The sequence below is a fragment of the Apodemus sylvaticus genome, chromosome 11 (assembly GCF_947179515.1).
Source record: "Apodemus sylvaticus chromosome 11, mApoSyl1.1, whole genome shotgun sequence".
In the NCBI taxonomy this organism is placed as follows: Eukaryota; Metazoa; Chordata; class Mammalia; order Rodentia; family Muridae; genus Apodemus; species Apodemus sylvaticus.
Genome location: NC_067482.1, coordinates 98,386,058 through 98,409,535, shown reverse-complemented (window position 1 = coordinate 98,409,535; position 23,478 = coordinate 98,386,058). Strand labels below are relative to the sequence as shown.

Sequence of the window (23,478 nt, the reverse complement as noted above, 5' to 3'; positions counted from 1 at the left end):
GTGAGCGAGTGCGTGCGTGGGTGAGCGAGCGAGTGCGTGGGTGAGTGATCGAGTGCGTGGGTAAGTGAGCGAGTGCGTGGGTGAGTGAGCGAGTGCGTGGGTGAGCGAGTGCGTGGGTGAGTGAGTGCGTGAGTGAGCGAGTGCGTGGGTGAGTGAGTGCGTGAGTGGGTGGGTGAGTGCGTGCATGGGTGAGTGGAGTCTGCTGTGTGCAGGATCCCAGCTCTAGAGCTGCAGGACTGCCCTGTGGGACGGGTCCTAAGCTGATTTGGAACTCTGGGTTTTCTCCTTCAGGTTGTGTGGGTTTGTTTCCTTCCCCCTTCTCTTCCTCTGCTGTAAAGGCGGTTGGTTTACCATACCCAGGACGGGCCCTGCAGTTACAGACATTTGCTTTATGGAACTTGGCAGCTCCCGTTCACATCTTTCCTTACTCCTCCAATTGGTACCCACAACTGAAGAGCTCATGTATTTGGCGGGCTGGAAGGGCCTGCACAGTGTCTTGGTTTCACTTGTTTTACTTTTTTAACTAAAGAAATATAAAGCTTGTAGATTAGATATAAAGCTTGTGGATTAAACAAAATAAATTTCTAAATTAAAAAAATAACAAAGAAATGAGGCTGGGTTCATACACACACACACACACACACACACAGAGAGAGAGAGAGAGAGAGAGAGAGAGAGAGAGAGGGGGGGGGGGGGAGGGAGGGAGAGAACGAGAACAGAATCATGGTTCCTCCTCAAAGTAAGAAAGCCATATGAAGATTTGATGCCCATTCTTAAATCTACAAAATTGATCTGTACATGGAATTAAAAAAAGAAAATACCAATGAAACTTAAACTACCTGAAATGTGACTGGAGGGTCCAAATACCCAAGCAATTTTTTAAAAAATTAACCTAAAGTATAATGTTTGTGACCGTTTTTAAATAAAATTATGGGATGCCACAAAATAATGATGAAAGATGTAGTTCCCCTAAAGTGGTATTTTCTGCTATTCCCAATGCTTTATTTTTAAGATGCATACTTTACACCTTGAAAAACTAACATTTGAAAGCAGTGACGCCACAAACAGAATTTATCATGGTCAATCTTAAATTTTAATGATGTCCTCAAAAAAGATAAATAGTTCATGCTCATTCAATAATTGATGTAAAAATACTTTAAAATTATTATAAAAATTAATGGGGATTTTATTTGAAATGTCTATCAAAACTGTTTTAATTAATTGTATAATGCCATCATATAGATAGGTTAAGGTACTTGCCACCAAGCCTGACAACTGGACTGATCTAATGTACTTTTAACATGCAAATGCATATACAAAAATAGAAACAAATATAAGAGAAACTCCAATCTTACTGAAGTGATCAGGGGATCCCAGGGTTGAAAACACACAGGTCAGGAACTGAAGTCGAACTTGAACTTCGGCACTGTGGCTATACCTACAAAAGCCACAAAAGAATTAACACAAGACCTCATTCTTTCTTATCTTGTGTATTTGTAAATGAGGGTCTCCATGCTGCAGACAAAGGACGGCTTTGAACTCGTGGCACTAGTTCTGTCTCACCCATCCAAACACTGGGATTGCAGGGCTAGGTTACCACTCCTAATAAGATTCAATATATTAGAAGATATCTGATACTCCTAACCATAACATGCACTAAAAATGTAGAAATTACATATAGTAATAAAGCATACTTTCAAATTAGTAATTTTAAGCCTTTTAAAAAAATTTGTTTAGATTTATTTTATATAAATAAATGTTTTGCCTGTTGCAACAAAACATTAGAAGAGGACACCGGGTTCTCCAAACCTGGGCATATAGTTGTTTATAAGCCACTATGAACCTTAACCACTGAGCCATCCCTCCAGCCCTCAAGTTAGTTTTTTTAAGTATATAAAGAAAAAAACTAAAAGAAAAAACTGGAAAAAAAATGAGAAATTGTCAGTAAACAAAAAATTTCCATTTTAAAATTATAGTTATCACATAAAGTTAACAAATGTTCATCTGTGACTCACATGTTATCACTATCCATGTAGATATTAAGTATTATATAACCTAATAGTATAAAACTAGCTCATAAAAAATATCCTATAAACAGTTAATGCTACAAACGTTATTTCAAACCTAAATAATGAACTGAAGAAAGCTTAAGAATTGTGTGAGCCTGGTTCGCTAAGTGAGTCCACAGAGAGCTTTCTAGGACTGAGATTGTGTGTGTGCCAAGCACCACATTCTAAGGAAACGGAAAGTTTTCCAAACCTAGGCAACAACTGGAATGTGACCAGTCTGAATTCCAGAGAGAAGAGTTTTGTAGTTACGGATAGAAAGGAGTCCCTGAAAGGCCAAGGACAGCGGAGGAATGAGAACAACAATTGGATTTGTATTTAAAGATCCTTGGGCAACTCAGGGGACTGTGTTGTGAAGGATCAGTTTCTGTGAAATGAGATTAAACCATGAGTACTTATTTCTGTGACAAAAGACACAATGCCCTACAAACTGCTCAAACTGCTTGCACAACATAAAGCAGCAGCAGCCCGGCGTAATCATTAATCTACATCCAAGGTAACAGATAGTTATGAGAAGCCTGTAATAGTAATGTTCATAATATTCTACTAAGTGCAAAATTTCAAAAATGTCATAAAAGCTACACTGTATTTATTATTAAGATTCAGGGTTAGAAGTTTTATTTGAAAACAGTTCTCTATTTCCTCCTGCTGTGGTGATCCCAAACAATAAAATTATTTCTCATTGCTACATCCTAACTCTATTTTTGCTACTCTTATGAGTCATAATGTAAACAGCTATGTTTTCTCATGGTCTAAGGTGGCTCCTATGAAAGGGTTGTTCAACTCAGAAAGGGAGTCTCAAGTTCAAGGTTGAAAACCAGTTTTGATCAGTAACTTTTCTGCTCGTTAGTGGCTAGTTAATGTATCTATCAGTGCCTTTTATGAAGATGAAAAAAGCTAAAGTTAGGGAGAAGGGCAAAGCAGTAAGAAAGATAGCCAAAGATGCTTCATAAATAAAATTAAAGATTTTAACAGTCTAGTCTTTGACTAAATGGATAGGCATTTTGTAGCAGCAACACTAACAGTTCAAGTGAGTCTTAATCAATTCAGTTAATGAATCTCTATCAGCGTAAGTTGAAGAAAATCAGTGCTGGGCACAAAAAAAAAGGAATGGTTAATTTTTACAAAATGCCTTATAGTTTGGAAACTTCTTTTCTCCTATACGTGCCTCTCACAGGAAGATGTGTAACTCTACGAGGTATATAGGTTCAGTTACTTTGTCCTCACTATTCCTTAAGTGAACCTTTGGCTCCATGATTCAGAGGACCCTCCCTATCACATTAGGAAGGACCGATCAGCCACTGAAGTATTAGTTAGAAAATGTGCTTAGACATCATAATTGTTACTGATACGAATTTTAATCGCTTGTTCCTAGCATTAAGCACTAAAGAAATATGGGGAAATATTCTGCACGAAGGCATGGAACATAAGTGATCCTTAAAAGTGAAAATAATAAATGGACTGGGGAAAATAGTTCAGATGGTGAAAGGCTTGCCACATATCCTAAAGCTGTGATAAACAAAATGACCAAGAACAAGTTGCAGAAGGAAGGGGTTATTTGGCAGGCATGTCCCATCAGAGGATGAAGAGCAGGTTAGGAACAGAAACAGGAATTTGAAATCATGGAGGAATGCGGTTTACTGGCTTTGCTTTTCATGGCTTGCTTAAACTCCTTCTCATACCCCTAAAACCATCCAACCAGGGGCGGCATCACACCCAATGGGCTGGGCCCTCCCATATCCATCATTAGTCACGAAAATTCCCCCAAAGCATAGCCAAAAGCCAAAAGCTAATCAGATGTAAATCATTTCTCAGGTGAGGTTCCATCTTCCCAAAAAGTTTTTTTTGAGCCAAGTTGACATCATGCAAGCATGAAGACCAGATCTTGACACCCTACCCCATGTAAAAAGCCAGGTGATCCATGTCTGTGCACTTATAATCCCAAAGCAGAAGAGGAAGAGACTAGAGAATCACTGGGGCTCACTATTGGGCAATCCTAACCCACATAAAAAGTATCAGGTCCTTTTTGAAACCCTGTATCAAAAAATTCAGTACACAGTTCCTAAGGAACAATACTTAAAGCAGACCTCAGCCTCCCACATACACATAGACAAAATAAAAAGTAATCAAGTAACTTGAATCACTTTCTTTGGAATTTTAAAACCAAAATATCTAAGTCTTTTCTCTAAGAAGCCCTAGATCCAACATGCTCTTGTAAGAAATAAATTATCTTTTCCATCCAACAATATTTTCCCCAAATTCTCAGCATTTCTATATTATAATCCCCACATGGGGTGAAAAATGCCTCAAATTAAGAGATGAACATTATTACCTTTCTTGGAAGAACAGAGAAAATACTCTGAGACAATCCAAAATCTACCTCTCTATTCTGAATATGAATGAATACACTGATGGCATTATATATCACTTAACACAAGAGTTTTAATCTTGGTGTGGGAATATTCACCTGAAATCACACCACTAAGGGATAATTCTAAGTTAAGGTCAAGTTTGACTTCACAGTCAGTTCTAGACCAACAAAAACCTGCTCAAAAAGTAAATGAAAATTGTGAATGCTAGAAACATACTGCTTGAACATAAATCCTAGGTCCACTCTACACTACATATGTGGCCTTGGGTAAGTTATCTATTGTTTCCTATCTTTAGTGCTCTCATTTGTGAAACGGAACTGTTTTCCTCAAAAGGGCCACTATATATCACTAAAACCTAGCACCTGACGCTCTATTGAGTGCTGTATACATGTGGAAGGAGCGGGGAGGATGTTTGTGCTCCACGCGCACAGCTCTAAGAGGACAGATGACAATGAAGGGCACAGCTGCCAATCAAACCCTTCCATAGTTAGACAGGGGCTCTTGCATTGGACAGATGGCTCAGTGGATTCAATTCCCAGGAAGCACACAGAAGCGCACATCTGTCCGAAATTCCAGGTTCAAAAATTCTATGCCTGCTCTTCTAGCCTTCTGCAGCCAATAAGCATGAAAGTGATAAAATCACACTGGTGGACATGAAAGCAAAACACTCACACATATAAACGAAATAACTTAAAGATATATTCATAATTTTAAAATCAAAGTCCTACTACATTTTAAAAATATTAAAGATTTCTGGATTTGTTTGGGAGTGGGGGGCTTTTAGACAGGATTTCCCTGTGTAGCCCAGGCAGTCAACTCATCCTGTAGACTAGGTGGTCCCCAACTCAGGGATCCACCTACCTCTGCCTCCGGAGTGCTGGGATTAAAGTTCTAGGCTACCACCATCCCTTGGTGAAAATGTTTATTTTAACTCTTAACAACAATGACTTCCAAATAATTTCAGTTGTGAAAATTAACCAAGCCAAGTTAAAATGCATCACTTCACTAAGAGTTATGAAAGTAACGTTATAAAAATCCTGCAACATGACATCTGACTTATCTAAAAAATTTTTATAAAAATATTATGCTTTTTACATATTAATGAACTAAAAGCAGAAAATTCTCTCTCAGAGGACAAGAAATGATCTAGCTTACGGAAAGCATTACTTACAGGGCATGCTTGTGTCTGCCGTCCCTTACACCCTGGATGTAATACACCAGGTTGTCAAAGAACAGCTTCATCATGTTCAGCTCGTTCTCCGCCCACCTGCCCGATGAAAAGGAAATAATCATCTTAAAGGGAAAGAGACAGACAACAAAAGATATGCCTAAAAGGAAGAAAGTTCAAGAAATCTTCATATGTACAACTTTTTGTTTTGGTTTGGTTTGGCTGTTTTTTGAGATAATGTTTCTCTGTTGGATCACACTGGCCTCAAAAGGCTGGAATTAAAGATGCGCATCACCATGCCTGGCCAACAGTACACAGGAGGCAGGTGGGTCTCTATGAATTCAACACCAGCCCAGTCTACCTAGCAAGTTCCAGGCTTGCCAAAGCTATAAGACTATATCTCAAAAACTTTTAATTTTTAACTGGAGAGGTGGATTAGTGGTTAACAGCACTGGCTGTTCTCCAAGAGAGCCCTCGGTTCAATCCTTAGCACCCACATGGCAACTCACCACTACTACTCAATCCCTGAGGATAAGACCCTTTCTCTGGTCTCCACGGGCATTGGATCTATTAAGTTCTCAAACATGCATATAGGCAAAGCACTTCCATACACATAAAATTTAATTAAGTAAATAAAATAATTTTAAGGTAAAAGAAATATTATCATTTTCTTTTTCAAATGTATGGATATTTTCCTTCACTGTTCATCTGTGCACCATTTGCATTCAGTGCCAAAAGGAACCGAGAAGAGGCCGTCAGCCCCTGAGCCTGGGGGTTCTAAGTTGCCATGAGGATGCTGAGAATCAAATTCTAGTAATGGGATGCTCAACAGTTGTCATCTCTCCAGCGCCTAGAATTATAAAATTGCAATGCCTATGAAAAGACAAAAACACTAATTTGTCTTTTCTTTGTTTTAGAGACTATCTCATGAACTCACTACAGTCTATATAGAAAGCACCAAGTCAAACAGAACAAAGTGAAATTATCTCAACATGAAAAAAAAATATACAAACGAAATAAAAAAGCATTAGAGAATGATGCATGGTATGCCAAAATACTAAATAACTGGAAAAAGCACAAGAGCTCAGAGTTTTATCCTTGAAACACTTATCCTTGAAAGAATTATTTTAGCATTAATTAACTTCTCCATATGTATAAAGAATAATATGGCAATATTAAGGTTACCACTATTATGAGTTAATTTTATACCACGAGTTCTTTTCAGCTTTCTCTAGAGTTGAAGCATTGAGTGCTACAGTATTATTCTCAAACTACAAAGAAAACAAAGATCTACTAATAGTCATGTTACATGGTTAAAAGACAGAAAAGGGGTGCAAAATATTTAAATTATGGAACCCAATTTTTTTAATTAGTCATAGCAAAAGCTACTACAAAGTCTGGCAATATAATTTTCAAAGACCTCTTAAAAAGTATTTTATATCATGTAATCACTTACATTGTAATCCAATGAGTATCATAACTGCTTCCAAACTGCTGAAAAGTACCAAACAATTTTGGAAGAAGACGAAGTGAAATCACTACTGATCTGAAAAAGTCAAAGCATAGATTCATAGATAAAACAAGGAAATAACTCTAGATTTTAACAGAAATCTGGTTCTTAAGAATCTGAAGTGTAAACTTCTTAATGTATTTTACATATATAAGTATATGATTATAAAAATGATTTTGTTTCTAATGTCTATGTAGACAGAAAATTCCAGGTTCAAAACATTCAAACCAAGACTTAAGATACAGAGGGCAAGAACGTTGGGGAGCACCCTTAACTGAACTTCAAGGCTAGACAAGACTACACAGTGAGAAGCTGTCTGAAAACAAATAAACAAAATCACCAACAAAATAAACAAATAAAATGAAGTAAAATAAAGGAAAAATATCTGGGTTTAAATCCAAGATGAAAAAGCCATTTAAAGAATATTTTTCTTGAAAATGTTTATCATAGTTATTACCTCTTTCCCAAATTATTATTTCTACTAAGACTGATCATCACTGCCCTATATCTACACTGTGTTTCTAATAAAACTGCACTTCGTATTCCAAAGAAGAACACTGGAGAACAAGGAATCACTGGAAAATCTAAGGAGGTACTGAGAAGTCAGCTCAGGTGGGAAAGCACTTACCTTTAGGTTGGGGTACAACAAAACAGTCCACTATTTCCCTAATATCTGTAAAGTCCTGAGTACAACTGTGTGTGGAGTAAAAGCAGGTAGGAGGTTGTTGTGCAACACCTCTGTTTTGTAAATTAAAATCTATACATAAAAGTATATACTAATAAATAGTTGCTCTTAAAATGAGCCAAAGAACTTAAACGCAAGATTTTCAAAGATTATGAAAATATAAAAGTTGATAAAAGCATAAAGGATAAAGAAAGAAAAAAAGTAGTGAAAAAAAAAACTATAAAACAGTATAGAAACACACTACACTGGTATAAACTAAAGGGTACTAGAACTGTAATAAAGATAATGATATCTAAGAACTAAGTAAATATTTTAAATAAATATTTAAAATTTCTAAGTGTTTTGAAATAAACATGTTTGCCAATAAAATGGCTCAATAACAAAAATATCACTTCTCAGCCAGGCGGTGGCACCCGCCTATAATCCCAGCTCTTGGGAGGCAGAGGCAGGCCGATTTCTGAGTTCAAGGCCAGCCTAGTCTACAAAGTGAGTTCCAGGATAGCCAAGGCTACACAGAGAAACCCCATCTCAAACAAACAAAACAAAAAGAACAAAAACAAGTAAACTATCACTTCTCAAGAAAGCCTAGTTAGCTGAATGATGACTTATGAGCCATTAGCCCTGGTTTATGTGCTGGGAATTAACCCTAGGTTTATACAAACTAAGTAAGCACTGTAGCACCTACACCTACAGTGTAAAGTCGAGAATCATTAATAAATAGACCTCTCCCAAGCATCCTGTAGAATAAGTTATGTGTGTGTGTGTTTTGTGTGTGTGTGTGTGTGTGTGTGTGTGTGCGCGCGTGTGCAAAATTGAAAACAATATACAGCTGCTTGCATGTGTGCACTCAAGGCATGTATGTGAACATCAATGGGTAAGTTGTGAACAGTGGAAGGATACTCTGGGTCCAGGAGAGCAAACCCAGGCTTCAGGCCTGGCTACACGTGCTTCCACCTACTGGATTATCCCACTGGCCCAGAATCACTGGTTTTATTTCTAGGTACATATGTATATATGTAGGTGTTGATGGGAATAGAAGAGACCTTGCACATGCTGATTTTATTTTTCATTAAAAAAAAAAAAAAAAAAAAAGCTGAAGCCAAGTGGTGGTGGCGCACTCCTGTAATCCCAGCACTCTGGGAGGCAGAGCAGGAGGATTTCTGAGTTCGAGGCCAGCCTGGTCTACAGAGTGAGTTCCAGGACAGCCAGGGCTACACAGAGAAACCCTGTCTCGAAAAAATCAAATCCCAAAAAAAAAAAAAAAAAAAAATAGCTGGCATAATACTAAAAAACTCACCAATTTCACTTGTCTTTATGAAAAGAAAATCAATGAGAAACCAAAAGAAATTTTTTGACAACACTATCATCATAAATCACAAAAGCTAATTTCATAATTGTATACTGAATGTGATTTAAACAATAGTTGTTTTTTTGTTTTTTTTTAAAGATTTATTTATTTATTATATGTGAATACACTGTAGCTGTCTTCAGACACTCCAGAAAAGGGCGTCAGATCTCATGAAGTATGGCTGTGAGCCACCATGTGGTTGCTGGGACTTGAACTCAGGACCTTTGGAAGAGCAGTCAGTGCTCTTAACCGCTGAGCCATCTCTCCAGCCCTTTTTTTTTTTTAAAGAGAAAGACTGGGGCTTGAAAGACAGCTCAGTGATTAAAAGCTCTGGATGCTCTTCCAGAGAACCAGGTTTCATTCCCAACACTCAAATGGTAGCTCAGAACCATGTGTGACTCCAGTTCCAGGGATCCTACACCCACTTCTAGCCTGTATGGACAGTAGGCACAGACATGGTGTAGACATAAAAACAGGCAAGCCACTAATATACATAATAGTAATAATAAATTTTCTCCAAAAAAACCCCTACATTTAGTTTGTGTGTGTGTGTGTGTGTGTGTGTGTGTGTGTGTACTTCACTTGCCACAAGAAACCTGCACACTTATAGAGGCCAGAAGATAACTTTTCTAAAATCTGTTCTCTTTCTCCATTGCGTAGACCAAAAGAAACAAACTAGGCTTCAGTCTTGCCAGCAGCATCTCTACCCTCTGGCTGTTTCTTTATTTCCAAATAAACCTGTGTGGAGAGCTGACAGCCAAACCCGGCCACAAGGAGGCTGGCTGTGCTACATGCGAAGCCACCATCAAAACACTGAATCCACAAGCTGCTTAATGCCAGATGTCACAGACATGCAATGCATGCCAAAGAGGAGCCCTCACCTCACGCTTCACACCACAGAGACATGATTTCAGTATGTAGTCCAGACTGGCCTCGAATTCACAATCCTCCTAACCCTAGCCCCTCAAGATCCAGGATAACAGGCGTTGGTGACAATACACAGTATGGAGTATCTTGTAAGCATCTGCTTTACTGGAGTCTGTGTATATACACAAATAAAATCTCTGCGTAATGTACTTACGCCATGAATGACTAACCTCATTGTTCTATACACTTTAGAAGTCGAGGACAAAGGGGAAAAAAACAAACAAACTTTATTTCCTTAGAATAACAAATGTTTCTAAAATGTTTACATGTTAGATGTTAATTTCACTTACTTAATTTCACTTTATTCAACATAAGAAAGCTCAAGAACATTCAATGGAATTTGAAAACAAAAGAACCACAACTGTGTTGCCAGGGTCAAAGAGAAGATAAGCACAGAAAACATTGTTTACTCAACAAGAAAAAATTGTAATTCGTCTGTACCTGTTGTTCCCTAAATTTTCAAGGCAGCCTTCAATGAATCTCATTCGAATTTGTCTATCCGTAAACCAACAAACCAAGGAACAGAGAAGTTTCTCTGCTTCATTTATTAATCCTTCAGAAAGATTAATCTACAAAAACAAAACATGTGTAGTTATTACTTATCCTGATAACATGCTGCTGTAATTTTTGTGTCCTTTGCATTTGCTTTACAACTTACAGCAGCATCATCTTGTACTATGTCCCATAATAAAGTGTTTCCTTTCTTGCAAACATTATCCAAATTAATATCTGTCACAGCATTACTACTGAATTGGTGTTTATGAACTGCAGGTCCTAAAAGAGAGCAAGACATTTATTTGAGTGTAATCAGAAATTACACAATTTACAAATTAGCAAATCCTAACAAAACCTTAACAATAAACTTTGACATTATAAAATATATCAACACAGTTCTTTCACTAATGAATGAACATCAATAGGTGTGTTTATAGTGAAGGCTAAAGTAAAACAGTAGTTTTCATTTCTACTTTCTCTACAATTTTTAATAAATATAATATATACATATATGATATACAATATAAAGGATGTCTTTTGGTATAACCACTTGAAATCCTTATCGTTAGTTTGCGCGAGCCTTCAGTCTCAGCACTCAGGAGGCAGAGGCAGGGTTCCAAAAACAAAACCAATAAAACCAATGAAAAGAAAACCTGTTTTGTTTAATGGAAGGGAAAGAGGGAGAAAGGACGAAATAGAGGGAAGAGGGGAGAAAGAGCACAGTGGGGCAGAGCGCAGCAGCACAGCATATCACACACCTGTCCTTCCCACACTCAGAGGAAGAGAGACAGATATGTTCCAGGCCAGCAGAGTTATGTGATGAGTCCCTGGACTATCAGCCCTTAGTACACCTCAGGCAACAAAGGAGAGAGAGAGGGAAAAGCACTGATTGCTCTTCTAGGGGACCCGGGTTTGAATGCCAGCACACACATGGTAGTTTACAACTGTTTTGTTAACTCCAGTCCCTAGGGATCTGACACCCCCTTACGACCTCCACTGGCAATGAATACACATCACATATGGACATACACACAGGCAAAACACCCACCCCAAAAAATTAACATAAAGCTTTTTAAAAAGCTGGGAGGTGGTGGCACACGCCTGTAATCCCAGCACTCAGGGAGGCAGAGGCAGGCAGATTTCTGAATTCGAGGCCAGCCTGGTCTACAGAGTGAGTTTCAGGACAGCCAGGACTCTACAGAGAAACCCTGTCTCGAAGAGAAAAACAAAAAACAAAAAACAAAACCAAAAAAACAAAAAAACAAAAAAAAACAAAAACAAAACTCTTTTTTAAAAGTACGAATTGGATGATTTACTTCAAATAGCCAATTTAACCATATAATTCTAATTTACAGATAAGACTTTCTAATAAAATATTTTTACAAAGTGGATGTTATTTTATATTCTATTATAATCCTTTTTAAATATTTATTTTTATTTTATGTACACTGGTATTTTGCCTGCATGTATATGTGTGTGAGAGAGTGCCAGATCCACTGGAACTGAAATTTCATACATCTGTGAACTCCATGTGAGTACTAGGAATTGAACTGAAGTCTCAGGCGGTGCTCTTAACAACTGAGCCTTGTTGTACATTTGTAATGTCAACCTTTATTTTTATCCATTCTGATATGTATATAGTAGAATATACTATAATCTTTTCTATATATCTTCTTTTATAGAATAACTGCTGAATTCTTTGGTCCTGGTTTTGTGTTTTGGAGAAAGAGTTTTACTATGCAGTCCATGCTGACCTCAGACTATTCAGCAACAGAGAACTTGCTACATCGACCTTCTGAGACCCTGAGGATACAGCATCCATCATTCCTGGATCGCATACATCACTGTGTTGGAGGGGTCATTAGAGTATTAAAATGTTTTTAGAATGAGTTTGGAACAGTGATACATAAGCCATATGGATTAATATGTGATAAAAGAATGGGAACAATGTGATAACCATGGACCTGAATCCAGTCTGCAGGCTGTAAAGTTCAATGAAACAGCACAGTAACAATACAATTAATTACTTAAAAAGAGCACATGAAATCACTACACTCTTACAAAAGAACATATTCCTTATACAGTGATCTTTTACCAAAAACCCAATCTACCAAGTTTCCTTATATTGTAATGCTCTATTGTATCCTAAGCTGGTATGTGCTGATGGACCATAATCAAGAAAAGAATTACAGATCTTTAAATTGTCAATTCTAAACATTTCCCCCCTTTTTTCCTTTTGTTTCCCTTTCTTCCTTATTTGTCTTCTTCATCATCATCTTGCTCTATTATTATTTTGTTGCTGTTTGGGGACAGAAGCTTGCATTTGATAACTACAGGCTGGTTTCAAGTTTTGAGGTTCCCTCCTTGAGTGCTGAGACTGTAAATATAGCTGTACTATTCTTTTGCCTAAGTTTCCAGTCCTCCAATTACTGTCTGAAGTTCACTTTAGGGCGATCTGACTAATCATGTCATCACCAGATGACTTAGCAGTATTCTGCTCTTATCTTCCTGGCCCTCCTTATGGAGGGCATCCAAGCAATCCGTGCATGTCTCTACAGATCTGGTCACTCTAGACATTTCATATAAGTGGAACCATATACTTTTGTGAAGATCTTTTATGTCATATTTATCTGTGGGTTCTAAATTCCTAAAAATAAACTCTATTATGATCACATTTCCAAAATAGATATTTACTTATCCTTAATATGTGTTATCTTTCAGTTGAAGATCACTTGATAAAAACTTAGACCCAACAGCAGAACAACTGCTGACAGTGATAAAGAATCCTTGTTTATACAACTCCAGTACTTCAAACAAAAAGTTCTCATTTATACTCACATTGAAATCATTATTTTATTCTCTTGAGAAAAAGCTATTTTTAAAATTATTTTAGCAAAACCATTTAGACATAACAGTAACAGTTTATTCTTTTTAACCATGCAATTAAGTTAGTCCTGCTGTTACTTACCTTGACTAAGATGTTCATGATAAATAGATGCTAAATTGGGAAGATGTTGTTGGAGATGAGATGTTAGTTCTGCATGTGAATTTATCTGAACTAGTTCCTCTTCACATCCAGATTCTTCACCATCAAAATCAGCCATATTTTTTTCTGATTTTGCACTGACCTGGGAGCTACTACAACTGACATCATCTGCACTTAGCATATCATCAACCATATGTCTACAAGATACAGAAAAACAAAAACTTAGTAATTACAAACTTTGTTTCAGGAAGATGGGTGATAAAGATTAAGTTAAGGTCCTACTGCAGGCTACACAAGAACTCTTACCACTGAGCTATATAACAGCTCCTAACACTATAATTTCATCACACATCATAAGCATTTTCTGTTTTTTTCAAAACAGTCTCCCTATGAGTTTCCTGGAAAGACCCACCTGCCTCAGCATTCCAACTACTGAGATTGAGTGTATAGTACTATGCTTTGCTATAAACTTTTCTAACTCTCTTCTGTAACATTTAGCACAAATTATTATATAATCAGAAAGTAAACTGTGTGGTATATGCAGTATAGGTAAGTTGAAACATTTTAAACTTATAAAATATTGAGACACTTAAAAACTATAAAGATACCATGAACTAGGTAATTTTATACCATACATCCATCATGTTCTATAATGCATGGATATATCTCTCTAGAACAATTTCAAAAAGAACCGTTTTAAACAATATTATTAATACTTGTTATACAGTATTATATAAATTTAAATTCATAGTGAAACGAAATAGTTTGTTTGCATTTGTTCATGAAAGTGCATTCTCAAACGAGACAGAAGAGAAAATAGATCAATGTAAGGCAGCAATCTAGGGTAGACTTGACTTTTTCTGAGGACTCAAACATATGGATTAATATTAAGCGACATTGGACTGAGCACAGGGTCCACAATGGATAAGCTAGCGAAAGGGCCCAAGGAGCTGAAGGGGTTTACAGCAACAACAATATGAACAAAACAGTGCCCCCAGAGCTCCCAGGGACTAAATCACCAACCAAAGAGTACAGCACATGGAGGGACCCATGACTTTAGCTGCATATGCAGCACAAGATGGCCTTGTCGGACATCAATGGGAGGAGAGGCTGTTTGGTCCTGTGAAGGCTAGATGCCCCAGTGTAAGGGAATGCCAGGACAGGGAAGCAGGAGTGGGTGGGTTGGTAAGAAGGCGGAGGGGGGATGGAACAGGGAGTTTTTGAGGGGAAGCAGGAAAGGGGATAACATTTGAAATGTAAATAAAGAAAATGTCTAATAAAATAACAAAAACACACACAAAAAATAGTAAACCACAAACTTAACATGGAGAATGACCTGCACTCAACCCTCAGTACCACCAAAAAACTTCCAGTCTCCAAATTAGTTTTCATCAACTCAACAAAGAGCTATTGGAGTGCACTCTTTCAAAATAATACCACACTGTTTATTTTTCAAGATATCAAAGACAAACCGAAAAACAAAGCAAGGGTCAGGTCAGGACTGACTCAGAGACTGACAAGCAATACCATACATACAAATTATGGAAAAGGCCTAATGACAATGCAATCATTTAACCTTGAGAGGTAGACACTGAAGATCTAATTATTAATGGGAATGGATGACCCCTGTGAACAACATGCAATCGCTGAAACTTGATATCTTCCCTGTACCTCGGTTTTACCACACACCACCTGTTGGGTTATCATCAGCATTGCTAGGGACAGTTGGTAATGTGGACATCTAGATGACACAATAACCAAATATACTCATCAGTGCTGAATTAGCCCACAGAGATATTTAACAATGTCTAAATACATTTTCATCTTGTTATTGCTACAAATGAGGGATACTGACATCCTCAGACAGGAACTGGGGGTGTTGCAAAACTACAAATAATAACCAAGAAGCAAGCAGATAGTTGTGAATTCAAAACAAAAAAATCATCTGGTTCAAAGGTCCATAGTGCCAAGAGTAAGAAACACTCAGATGTTAATTTTTCCGTATGATGCTATGATTATGTTTGTCCTTGTCTTCATAATAAGGCATTCCTTTCTGTATGTTCTGTACAGCTGGTTATTGACTAATAATTTAGTCTGGTTTTATAATGTAAATTATTTTTTCAATTACTATACATAGTTTTGCTATGTGTAACACTGTGTCTCAGAAGAATTTCTGGAGGTTATTGTTTTTTCCGCGATTTTGCCTGCCTGCACACTGTGCAGGTCACCTGTTTGTTTGCCTGCTGCGCCAATCGCCGAGGCACTGTGGAGATGCAGGCCGCAATAAGGGACCACACCAGACCAAACAGTTCCACGTGGGGCTTTATTTAAAATGGGGCAAAGGGGCAGCGGGTGGGAAGTGGGAGGGTTGCAAATCTGACAGCTCAGCAGTTAAGAGCACTGCCTATTCTTCCAAAGGACCTAGGTTCAATTCCCAATACCCATACGGCAGCTAAAAACTGTTCCAGGGGACATACATGCAGGAAAAGCACCAGTGCACATAAACTAAAAATAAATAAATTACTAAAAAAACTTTTTAAAAGTGCCCAAAAGCCAGGCGTGGTGGTGCACGCCTTTAATCCCAGCACTTGGGAGGCAGAGGCAGGCAGATCTCTGAGTTCGAGGCCAGCCTGGTCTACAGAGTGAGTTCCAGGACAGCCAGGACTACACAGAGAAACCCTGTCTCAAAAAAAGAAGAAAATAAAAAAAAAAAAAAAAAAAAAAAAACAAACAAACAAAAAATGCCTGAAAAACTTGAATACCTTTATGATTAAAATAAAGTAAAATAATATACACATATAGAATTCACTTAACTGTAAAATTTAGCAAAATAGCAAGTCTCTCCTAGAAATACTTTCTGATAAACCAAACATTTATCTCTCACCATCAATACAAAAGATATCTATTTATATTGACAATAAATCACAGGTTAAAAGTTAATTACACATTTGTGACAAAAACAGTGGCCCAGGAAATTTTCGCAATAAACCTTTAAGAGCTTTGGTGGTTGTTGTTGTTAGTTTTTGTGAACAAAGAAGGTTCCCAGACATGGTGGCACATGACTGTAATCACATGACTGTAATCTCAAGCAGAGGCAGGTGGGTCTCTTCTGAGTTGGAGGACAACCTGGTCTACACAGTTAGTACAACCTCAAAAAAAATAAATAAATAAAAAAATAAAATAAAATAAAATAAAAAGAGGAGGAGGAGGAGGAGGAGGAGGAGGAGGAGGAATAGAAAATCTAAAAAAATTAAGAACGTAGTCCTATTTAATTCCACAAATAACAAAATCACTTACTGTTAAATACAATAGATATACTTCACAAATACAAAAACCTTTTACTGCAACCATCCTTCCCAATTACCTAAAATTAAAGATCAACGTTTTTCATCACCATTTAATCCAAATTTCGACAAGTGATCTTACATGTGCTTTCAGAGAATTGCTACAAAGAGTTGAAGCAATTTATGCTTCTGAATTTGAGTCCAAATTTATGCTGCCTAACTGTCAGGAGCCATAATGGGATAAGCAAATATACTAGTAGGTGATCATCCCGAAATGCCTGCTTCAGATTATTATATAATCTGTGACAGGTGAGCCCCCATTCAGCAAGGCTGTGGGGGACTAATTTTAAGCATTACTTAAATAAAGTATGTAAATAAAAATGAGCCTTCCTTTCTTCAGTGCTGCAAAGTGAACCAAGGCCTTAAGGTACACTAGCAGCAATCAGAGTCTTAGCCTTTATTTTGCATCTTTTAAGTCAACAACAATAAAATTTAATATTACTTATTTGAAAACTGCATTTATATTTTGCATTACTCTACTCCTAAATAATATTTAACTGAAATAAATTACAATGGAAGAAATACTAGCAATATTTTACTACAAAAAATACAAACTAAGCATTTATTCTTAAGCATGCTTACCCATCGTGGTGGTGGTGGTGGTGGTGGTGGTGATGGTGGTGGTGGTGGTGGTGGTGGTGGTGGTGATGCTGTGGACCAATAAACTGCCGACAATTAAACAACTCATTCCCAATAGTCTCCCCAAGGAAGTCCCCACTTCGTGTGATACAAGATTCCTGAGAACCTTGTGCTAAGTGAGCAGAACTCACTTCCCCTGAAATCCCATGTTCTGGGTCTTCAGAGTGAGCACAGGCATCTAGCATTCGTATTCGGTTATCTGCAGATGGCAATGGCTCAGTGTTAAAAACCAGGTCCTTTCCTGTTCCAGTGTGTGTCCCATTCCTTTCAGATGTGCCTTGGGATTCCCCCAAGCATACGCCTGCTGGGTTCTCTAACTTTCTGTTTCGAAGTTCTGAACCACAAGTATTTTTGGCAGGATTGTGACCATGATCATCGTCATCATCATCATCTTCTTCTTCATCATCTTCTTCTTCATCTTCATCTTCCTCTTCCTCCTCCTCCTCCTCTTCCTCCTCCTCCTCTTCTTTAAGGGCCTCGATGTCTGCAATGTCTTCTGATTGCACCTCACTCCCAGGGCTCCCAGCAGACTGGCTTGCATGGCTTGAATTGACTTCATTGCTGGATCCCTCACTGTGCCCACTACTGCTCCCGGGGCCACTGCTCCCACCCTCGGCACTGTTGGCAGTTTCATCAGAACTTCCCGGCATGGACTCCTCGGTGTCGGACAGGCGCTGCTGTGCATGCTTGTCTCTGCTGACGAGCTGCTCCTCCATGTCAATGTCGCTGGCTCCACTCTGCTGCGTGTCACTGTTGTCACTACTTTGAGGACTCGCTGCAGGGGACCCTAAAAATAAATGTTTACATTTTTGTTACTGATTTGAATTAGCATACATCTGATAGGATACCATGCTTTGATTCTTTGAATTATTGATCAAACCGTATGCTAAGCGGCCAAAAATAAAACCTCTAGATTTGTTATTTCTAAAATAGATAAACATTCAAATCTAAATACTAATGACTTTGTAATAAATACAACTGGCAAGAGGAAGTGTGGGGCTACAGCTCACTGGAATAGCTGTTCGCTGTCTAGCAGGCTTAGGACTTCTACAAGAGAGATTTTTTTTTTAAAGTGAGATGAATGGTTTATAGTTTAAAAATCTATCTTTTTCTCAAAATATAACTGTGACTGTAGCATAAACTGGAAAAACATATATACACTACAGAAAATGAAACAGCTCAAAGAACCCCAAAACTCCAAAGTCACACTGTCATGCATTTCTAAGGCTCGACTTACAAGGTGAAGGAGCTGCTCTTCTGAGCTCTTCTTCCTCTGAAGGAAAAGGAAAAAAACAGGAGGGAAACATTCTAAGTGACAGAGCTTCTCTGGGATAGCACGGATGTTTATGTAAGTAAGATACAGATAAGGAAGTCTGTTGGTGATTGTGGGTGCCTGCACAGAAAATTCTAGAATTCTAGAAATTCTACTATATGTCAAAAGAAAATTCTAGGTTTAAGTATATAGTTTTAGAAGCTCCTTCAAAATTACCTATACATGCAATCTTCAAGTTAAAAAAAAAAACTATGACATAAAAAATCCAAAGACAGAATTGTGTTCTGATCTTAAAATTACTTAACAAAACATTTTGTTCTTTTTCCAAAGGGGAAGAAAAAATTAAACATGAAAAAATAAACTAAATTCTGAAAATATGTACATTGTTTAATGGTTCAGCAAACCCAGCACCCAGAAAGACTTTATTAATCACTTGATACACAGCATCCTACCATTCCAGAGTCCTACCACACCTCACTCTGAGTGAAGGTGAGCTAGTGAGTGCACGCTGAGTAGCTTTATCTGAAATACATGTGATTTTAATGTGTCTCAGACTGTGGTTATTCCAGAACTTTAGAAGTCTAAACACAAATTAGTTTTTGATTCATACTTCTTTCACAAACTTCCATTTCCAGGCTTGCAAACACACCCTAACGTTACTTTACATTTTATTTGTAGTGCACTTATGACTAGAACAGTGACCAGTTACATGAGTAAAGATGTAGGGTTTTCTATGTGTAAGAGCAAGTCTTTATTTAACAGAGTAGCAGGGTTTCCAGCATTTTGAATATTCAGATTAGGAATGCACAAAATGTACTAGCAGAAAATACTTGACACCTTAGTAATAAATTCAAAGTGTGATACAACTTATTGTGCTACTATGTGCTTGACTAACCTTTCTTATTTCCCATGGGCATATTAGTGTTTAATAAAGATGCAAAAGAACTCTGTTTAGACAGCTGAGCCTTAGCTGCAAGAGCATTATTCCACAAAGCTTTAATTAACATGGATGCCAAGTACAGGGTCTAAAAGAGACAGAGATTAAGGTTAGAGGCTCTGGAGCAGACATACAAAATATTTAACATCTTTTAAAAAACCTAAATGACATTAAAACAGGACAATAATTATAAGAGAAGTTATCTTAACAAAGCAAAATCCTCATAGTGCAGAAAACAAAACATACCATTATACTCTCAATGTATTACCTGTTCAGTATGAACACTTGGCTCAAGAGCTGAGACCAGATTAAGTAAATGTCTAAGTGGCACAGGATCCAGATTCTTGATGAGTGAAGGGAATAAGTCATGAATGTATCGACTACAGTGTTTCAGCTAAAATAAAGAGACAAACATTTAACAAATTGCCCAAAGTAAACTAATTAAATGACACAAAAAGCCAGCTTGTAAAGTCAACAAGGGTTTCATACATTGGAAAAAAGAATAATTACTGAATAGCATAAATGGTACTATTTAAAAAAAAAATTTAACTGAGTTATCTCAACTAAACAAACTACAAGCTAACTTTTAGTCAGAAAAGGAAAACAAGTTGGGATTTTTTCAGAAATCCCAATATCCATGTCATTAACATAAAAAAAAACCTAGAAGGGATTGGGAAAATACATGCCTAGAGTGTGAAAACCTGCATTTGATCCCCAATACTAAAAATAATGGCTATTAAAACCAAGAACAGGGGCTGGAGAAATGGCTCAGCGGGCCAGAGTTCCACATGGCAGTGTATGCCCAGTCCCATGGGAATCAGAAGCCCTCTTCCCATGTAGTGCACAAACATATATGGAGGCAAAACAGCCAGCCATACACATACAAATAATAAATAAAATGTTTACAAAAATTATTTGAGAAAAGAACACCAACAAAACAGTAACAAGCAAAATATTTTCAGGTAGATTATATTTTGATTATTAAAGTTCTACAAATATAGAAGAATTTCTAAAGAACATACTACAAATTCTTATCAAAATAATTCAAAACTAAACCAAATAATAGGAAAAATATCTCTTTAATAAAAATTAGAAATTTAAAATACACAACGAAATGTAGTATTAACCATGAATGTCATGGTTAATATTTTACATAATTTACACATCAAATTTAATTTTGGTAATCAAATATCTTATCTTCAGATGAAAAGATCCAAAAGAAAAAACTTATAAAATTTCGTAAGAGGCAAAAAAGCATTCTAGGCCCCATTTTAGATATGTATATTATGAAATCCAATTTTATAAGTACAGAATACCAAACATTCTAGTAATCAATGACAACAAAAATCACAGGTCCCACAAAGAAGCACTGAGGTTCACTACTTTAAAAGAGTTAGCAGAATGTTAGAGCACAGGTCTATCTTGAGGAAGAAACAGAAGAAAAAGATCAGTTGTAAGTTTGCTGAGTTTGAGACCAGCTTGGACTACATGAAATACTACTGCCTCAACATGAAAAGAAAAAAAGGAAAAGACAGAAGGGGGAGAGGAGGCGAGGGGAGGGGAGGCGAGGGGAAGAGAGGAAAGGGGAGGGGAGGGGAAGAGAGGGGAGGGGAGGGGAATAAAAGGGGGGAGGGGAGGGGAATAAAAGGGGGGAGGGGAGGGGAATATTTATATTTCAGAAGGCTTACCATCATTAGAGCAACTGGACAAAGACTTTTTTCAAGACCTATGTCATAAAACCTTTCAAAAGCACACGGGTGGCACACCCCCTTAATCCCAACACTTGAGAGGCAAACGCAAATGAATCTCTGTGATTTCCAGGCCAGCCTGGTGTACAAATCAAGTTCCAGGCCAGCCAGGGGTACACTCAGGGGCTACGGGTGGGGCCTTGCCTATCGGTAGAGAGCTTTAGGTGCTTCTAGGAACTTGGCCTTTGTCACTGAGCTGGGACAAGGAAGTAGGCTCAGATAAAATATCAGAAACAGGAACCATGGGGCTTTGCTTACAGCTTTGCTGAATTACTACGTGAGTGATCCTTTTGCTGGCTACTTTACATAATTATTACCTTGTATGATCCTTTGGCTTACTATTTTTCTTAATTACTATCTTGTGTGATCTCCTTGTTTACTACTTCACTTGATTACTTTGTCTCTGATCTAAGAACTGACCAAGGTTTTTGTATATACTAGAATGATATAAAGCAGGCTGGAGAGAAATAAGGTATTCTAGCATCAGTGTGGGCTGGAGTCATGTGATAATTTTGTCTATTTTTCTTTTTCAATCCTCACCCTATTGACTGACTGAGCTGGCTTGGTTACCTATCTCTCTCAGTAAACACACACACACAAACACACACACATACATACTTGGTTACCCATCTCTCTTAGTAAATACACACACACACAAACACACACACACACATACACACTTGGTTACCCATCTCTCTTAGTAAATACACACATACACACACACACACACACAGAGTTACCTATCTCTCTTAGTAAATACACACACACACACACACACAGAGTTACCTATCTCTCTTAGTAAATACACACACACACACACACACACACACACACACACACCTCTTTTTATGTGTTGAAAACATAGACCAGCAAGATGATCAGCAGCTAAACATGCTTACACCCAAGCCTGAGAACCTGAGCTCAATTCTCAATACCTATATGGTGTAAGGAAAGAACTGATTTCTGCAATTTGTTCTCTGACATCCATACATACACCCTCCCAACAGTCAAATAAAAGGGATCAAAAAAAATCTTCAAGAATACAATGTTTGATCAAAGATCATCAGTAGGGAAATTACATAGCAAAAAGTTAAAGAGATCAAAATTACAATACGTGAAATGGAAAAATACACTTTTATTGGGGTATTTCCCAAAACATACTATGGGGGTTTAGAGATAGGTATGAACTACAAGAAAAAATTCGGGGGCTGGAGAGATGGCTCAATGGGTTAAGAGCACTTACTACCCTTGCAGAGAATCCAGGCCAAGGGGCACACATATACACCCCAAGCGTGGGAACATAAGTTCAGATCCCAGGCACCCATACAAAAATCCAGGCACAGTAGTGCACCAGTAATCCTAAAGTCAGCAGAAAGACACGAGAACCCCCAGGGACTGCTGGCCAGGTTAGTATATTAAGTGAGCCTCAAATTAAATGAAAATCCATGTATCAAAACGAAAGAAGGGAGGGAGGGAAAAACACTCCTCATACAGCCCTCAGGCCTTCATGTGAATACACTTGTGCATGTAACTACAGGTAAACGAACACATATATACTTCAATATACCACAGATTCAGAACTGAAAGAAAAACCAAAATATCAGAAATAACTTCCCCACAAAGAAAATACATGAAAAACCAAGGCAAAGTGTGCCCCCCCTCCTGAAATTAATAAGGACACACTAATAATCACCAAATGGGGATGAATTGGTTGAAAGTCTATACAAAAGAAGTCAAATAATACAAAATTTGAGCTGGAGAAATGACTCAGTAGTTAAGATCACTAGCTGCTCTTCCAGAAAGTTTGACTCCAGCCAACTACATAGTAGCTCATAACCTTCTGTAATTCTAGTTCCAGGAGATCCTACAGTCCCTTCTGGAATCTATGAGGAGCAGCCCTGCAAAGGATGCATCGAGGCAAAACATCCATATACATAAAACAAACCAAAATAAATAAATAAATAAAAATCAAAGGCTGAG

General features: G+C 37.6%; 1 protein-coding gene across 6 annotated transcripts in view; it reads right to left on the bottom strand.

Annotated features, from left to right (window-relative positions):
- The window catches only part of Usp34 (ubiquitin specific peptidase 34), a 183,499-nt gene that overhangs the window by 111,421 nt on the left and 48,600 nt on the right, over window positions 1-23,478 (bottom strand). For all 6 annotated transcript variants that reach the window (XR_007980309.1, XM_052199754.1, XM_052199758.1 and 3 more), the window contains exons 11-19: window positions 20,019-20,144; window positions 19,709-19,838; window positions 17,484-18,327; window positions 13,540-13,754; window positions 10,735-10,850; window positions 10,518-10,645; window positions 7,063-7,152; window positions 5,610-5,705; window positions 1,356-1,438 (exon numbers count right to left, since the gene is read on the bottom strand). Coding sequence is in view for 5 of the 6 variants with exons in the window: in XM_052199754.1 (XP_052055714.1) it covers window positions 1,356-1,438; window positions 5,610-5,705; window positions 7,063-7,152; window positions 10,518-10,645; window positions 10,735-10,850; window positions 13,540-13,754; window positions 17,484-18,327; window positions 19,709-19,838; window positions 20,019-20,144 (1,828 nt within the window). In the remaining variant the exon portion in view is untranslated. The remainder of the gene's footprint in view (window positions 1-1,355; window positions 1,439-5,609; window positions 5,706-7,062; window positions 7,153-10,517; window positions 10,646-10,734; window positions 10,851-13,539; window positions 13,755-17,483; window positions 18,328-19,708; window positions 19,839-20,018; window positions 20,145-23,478) is intronic.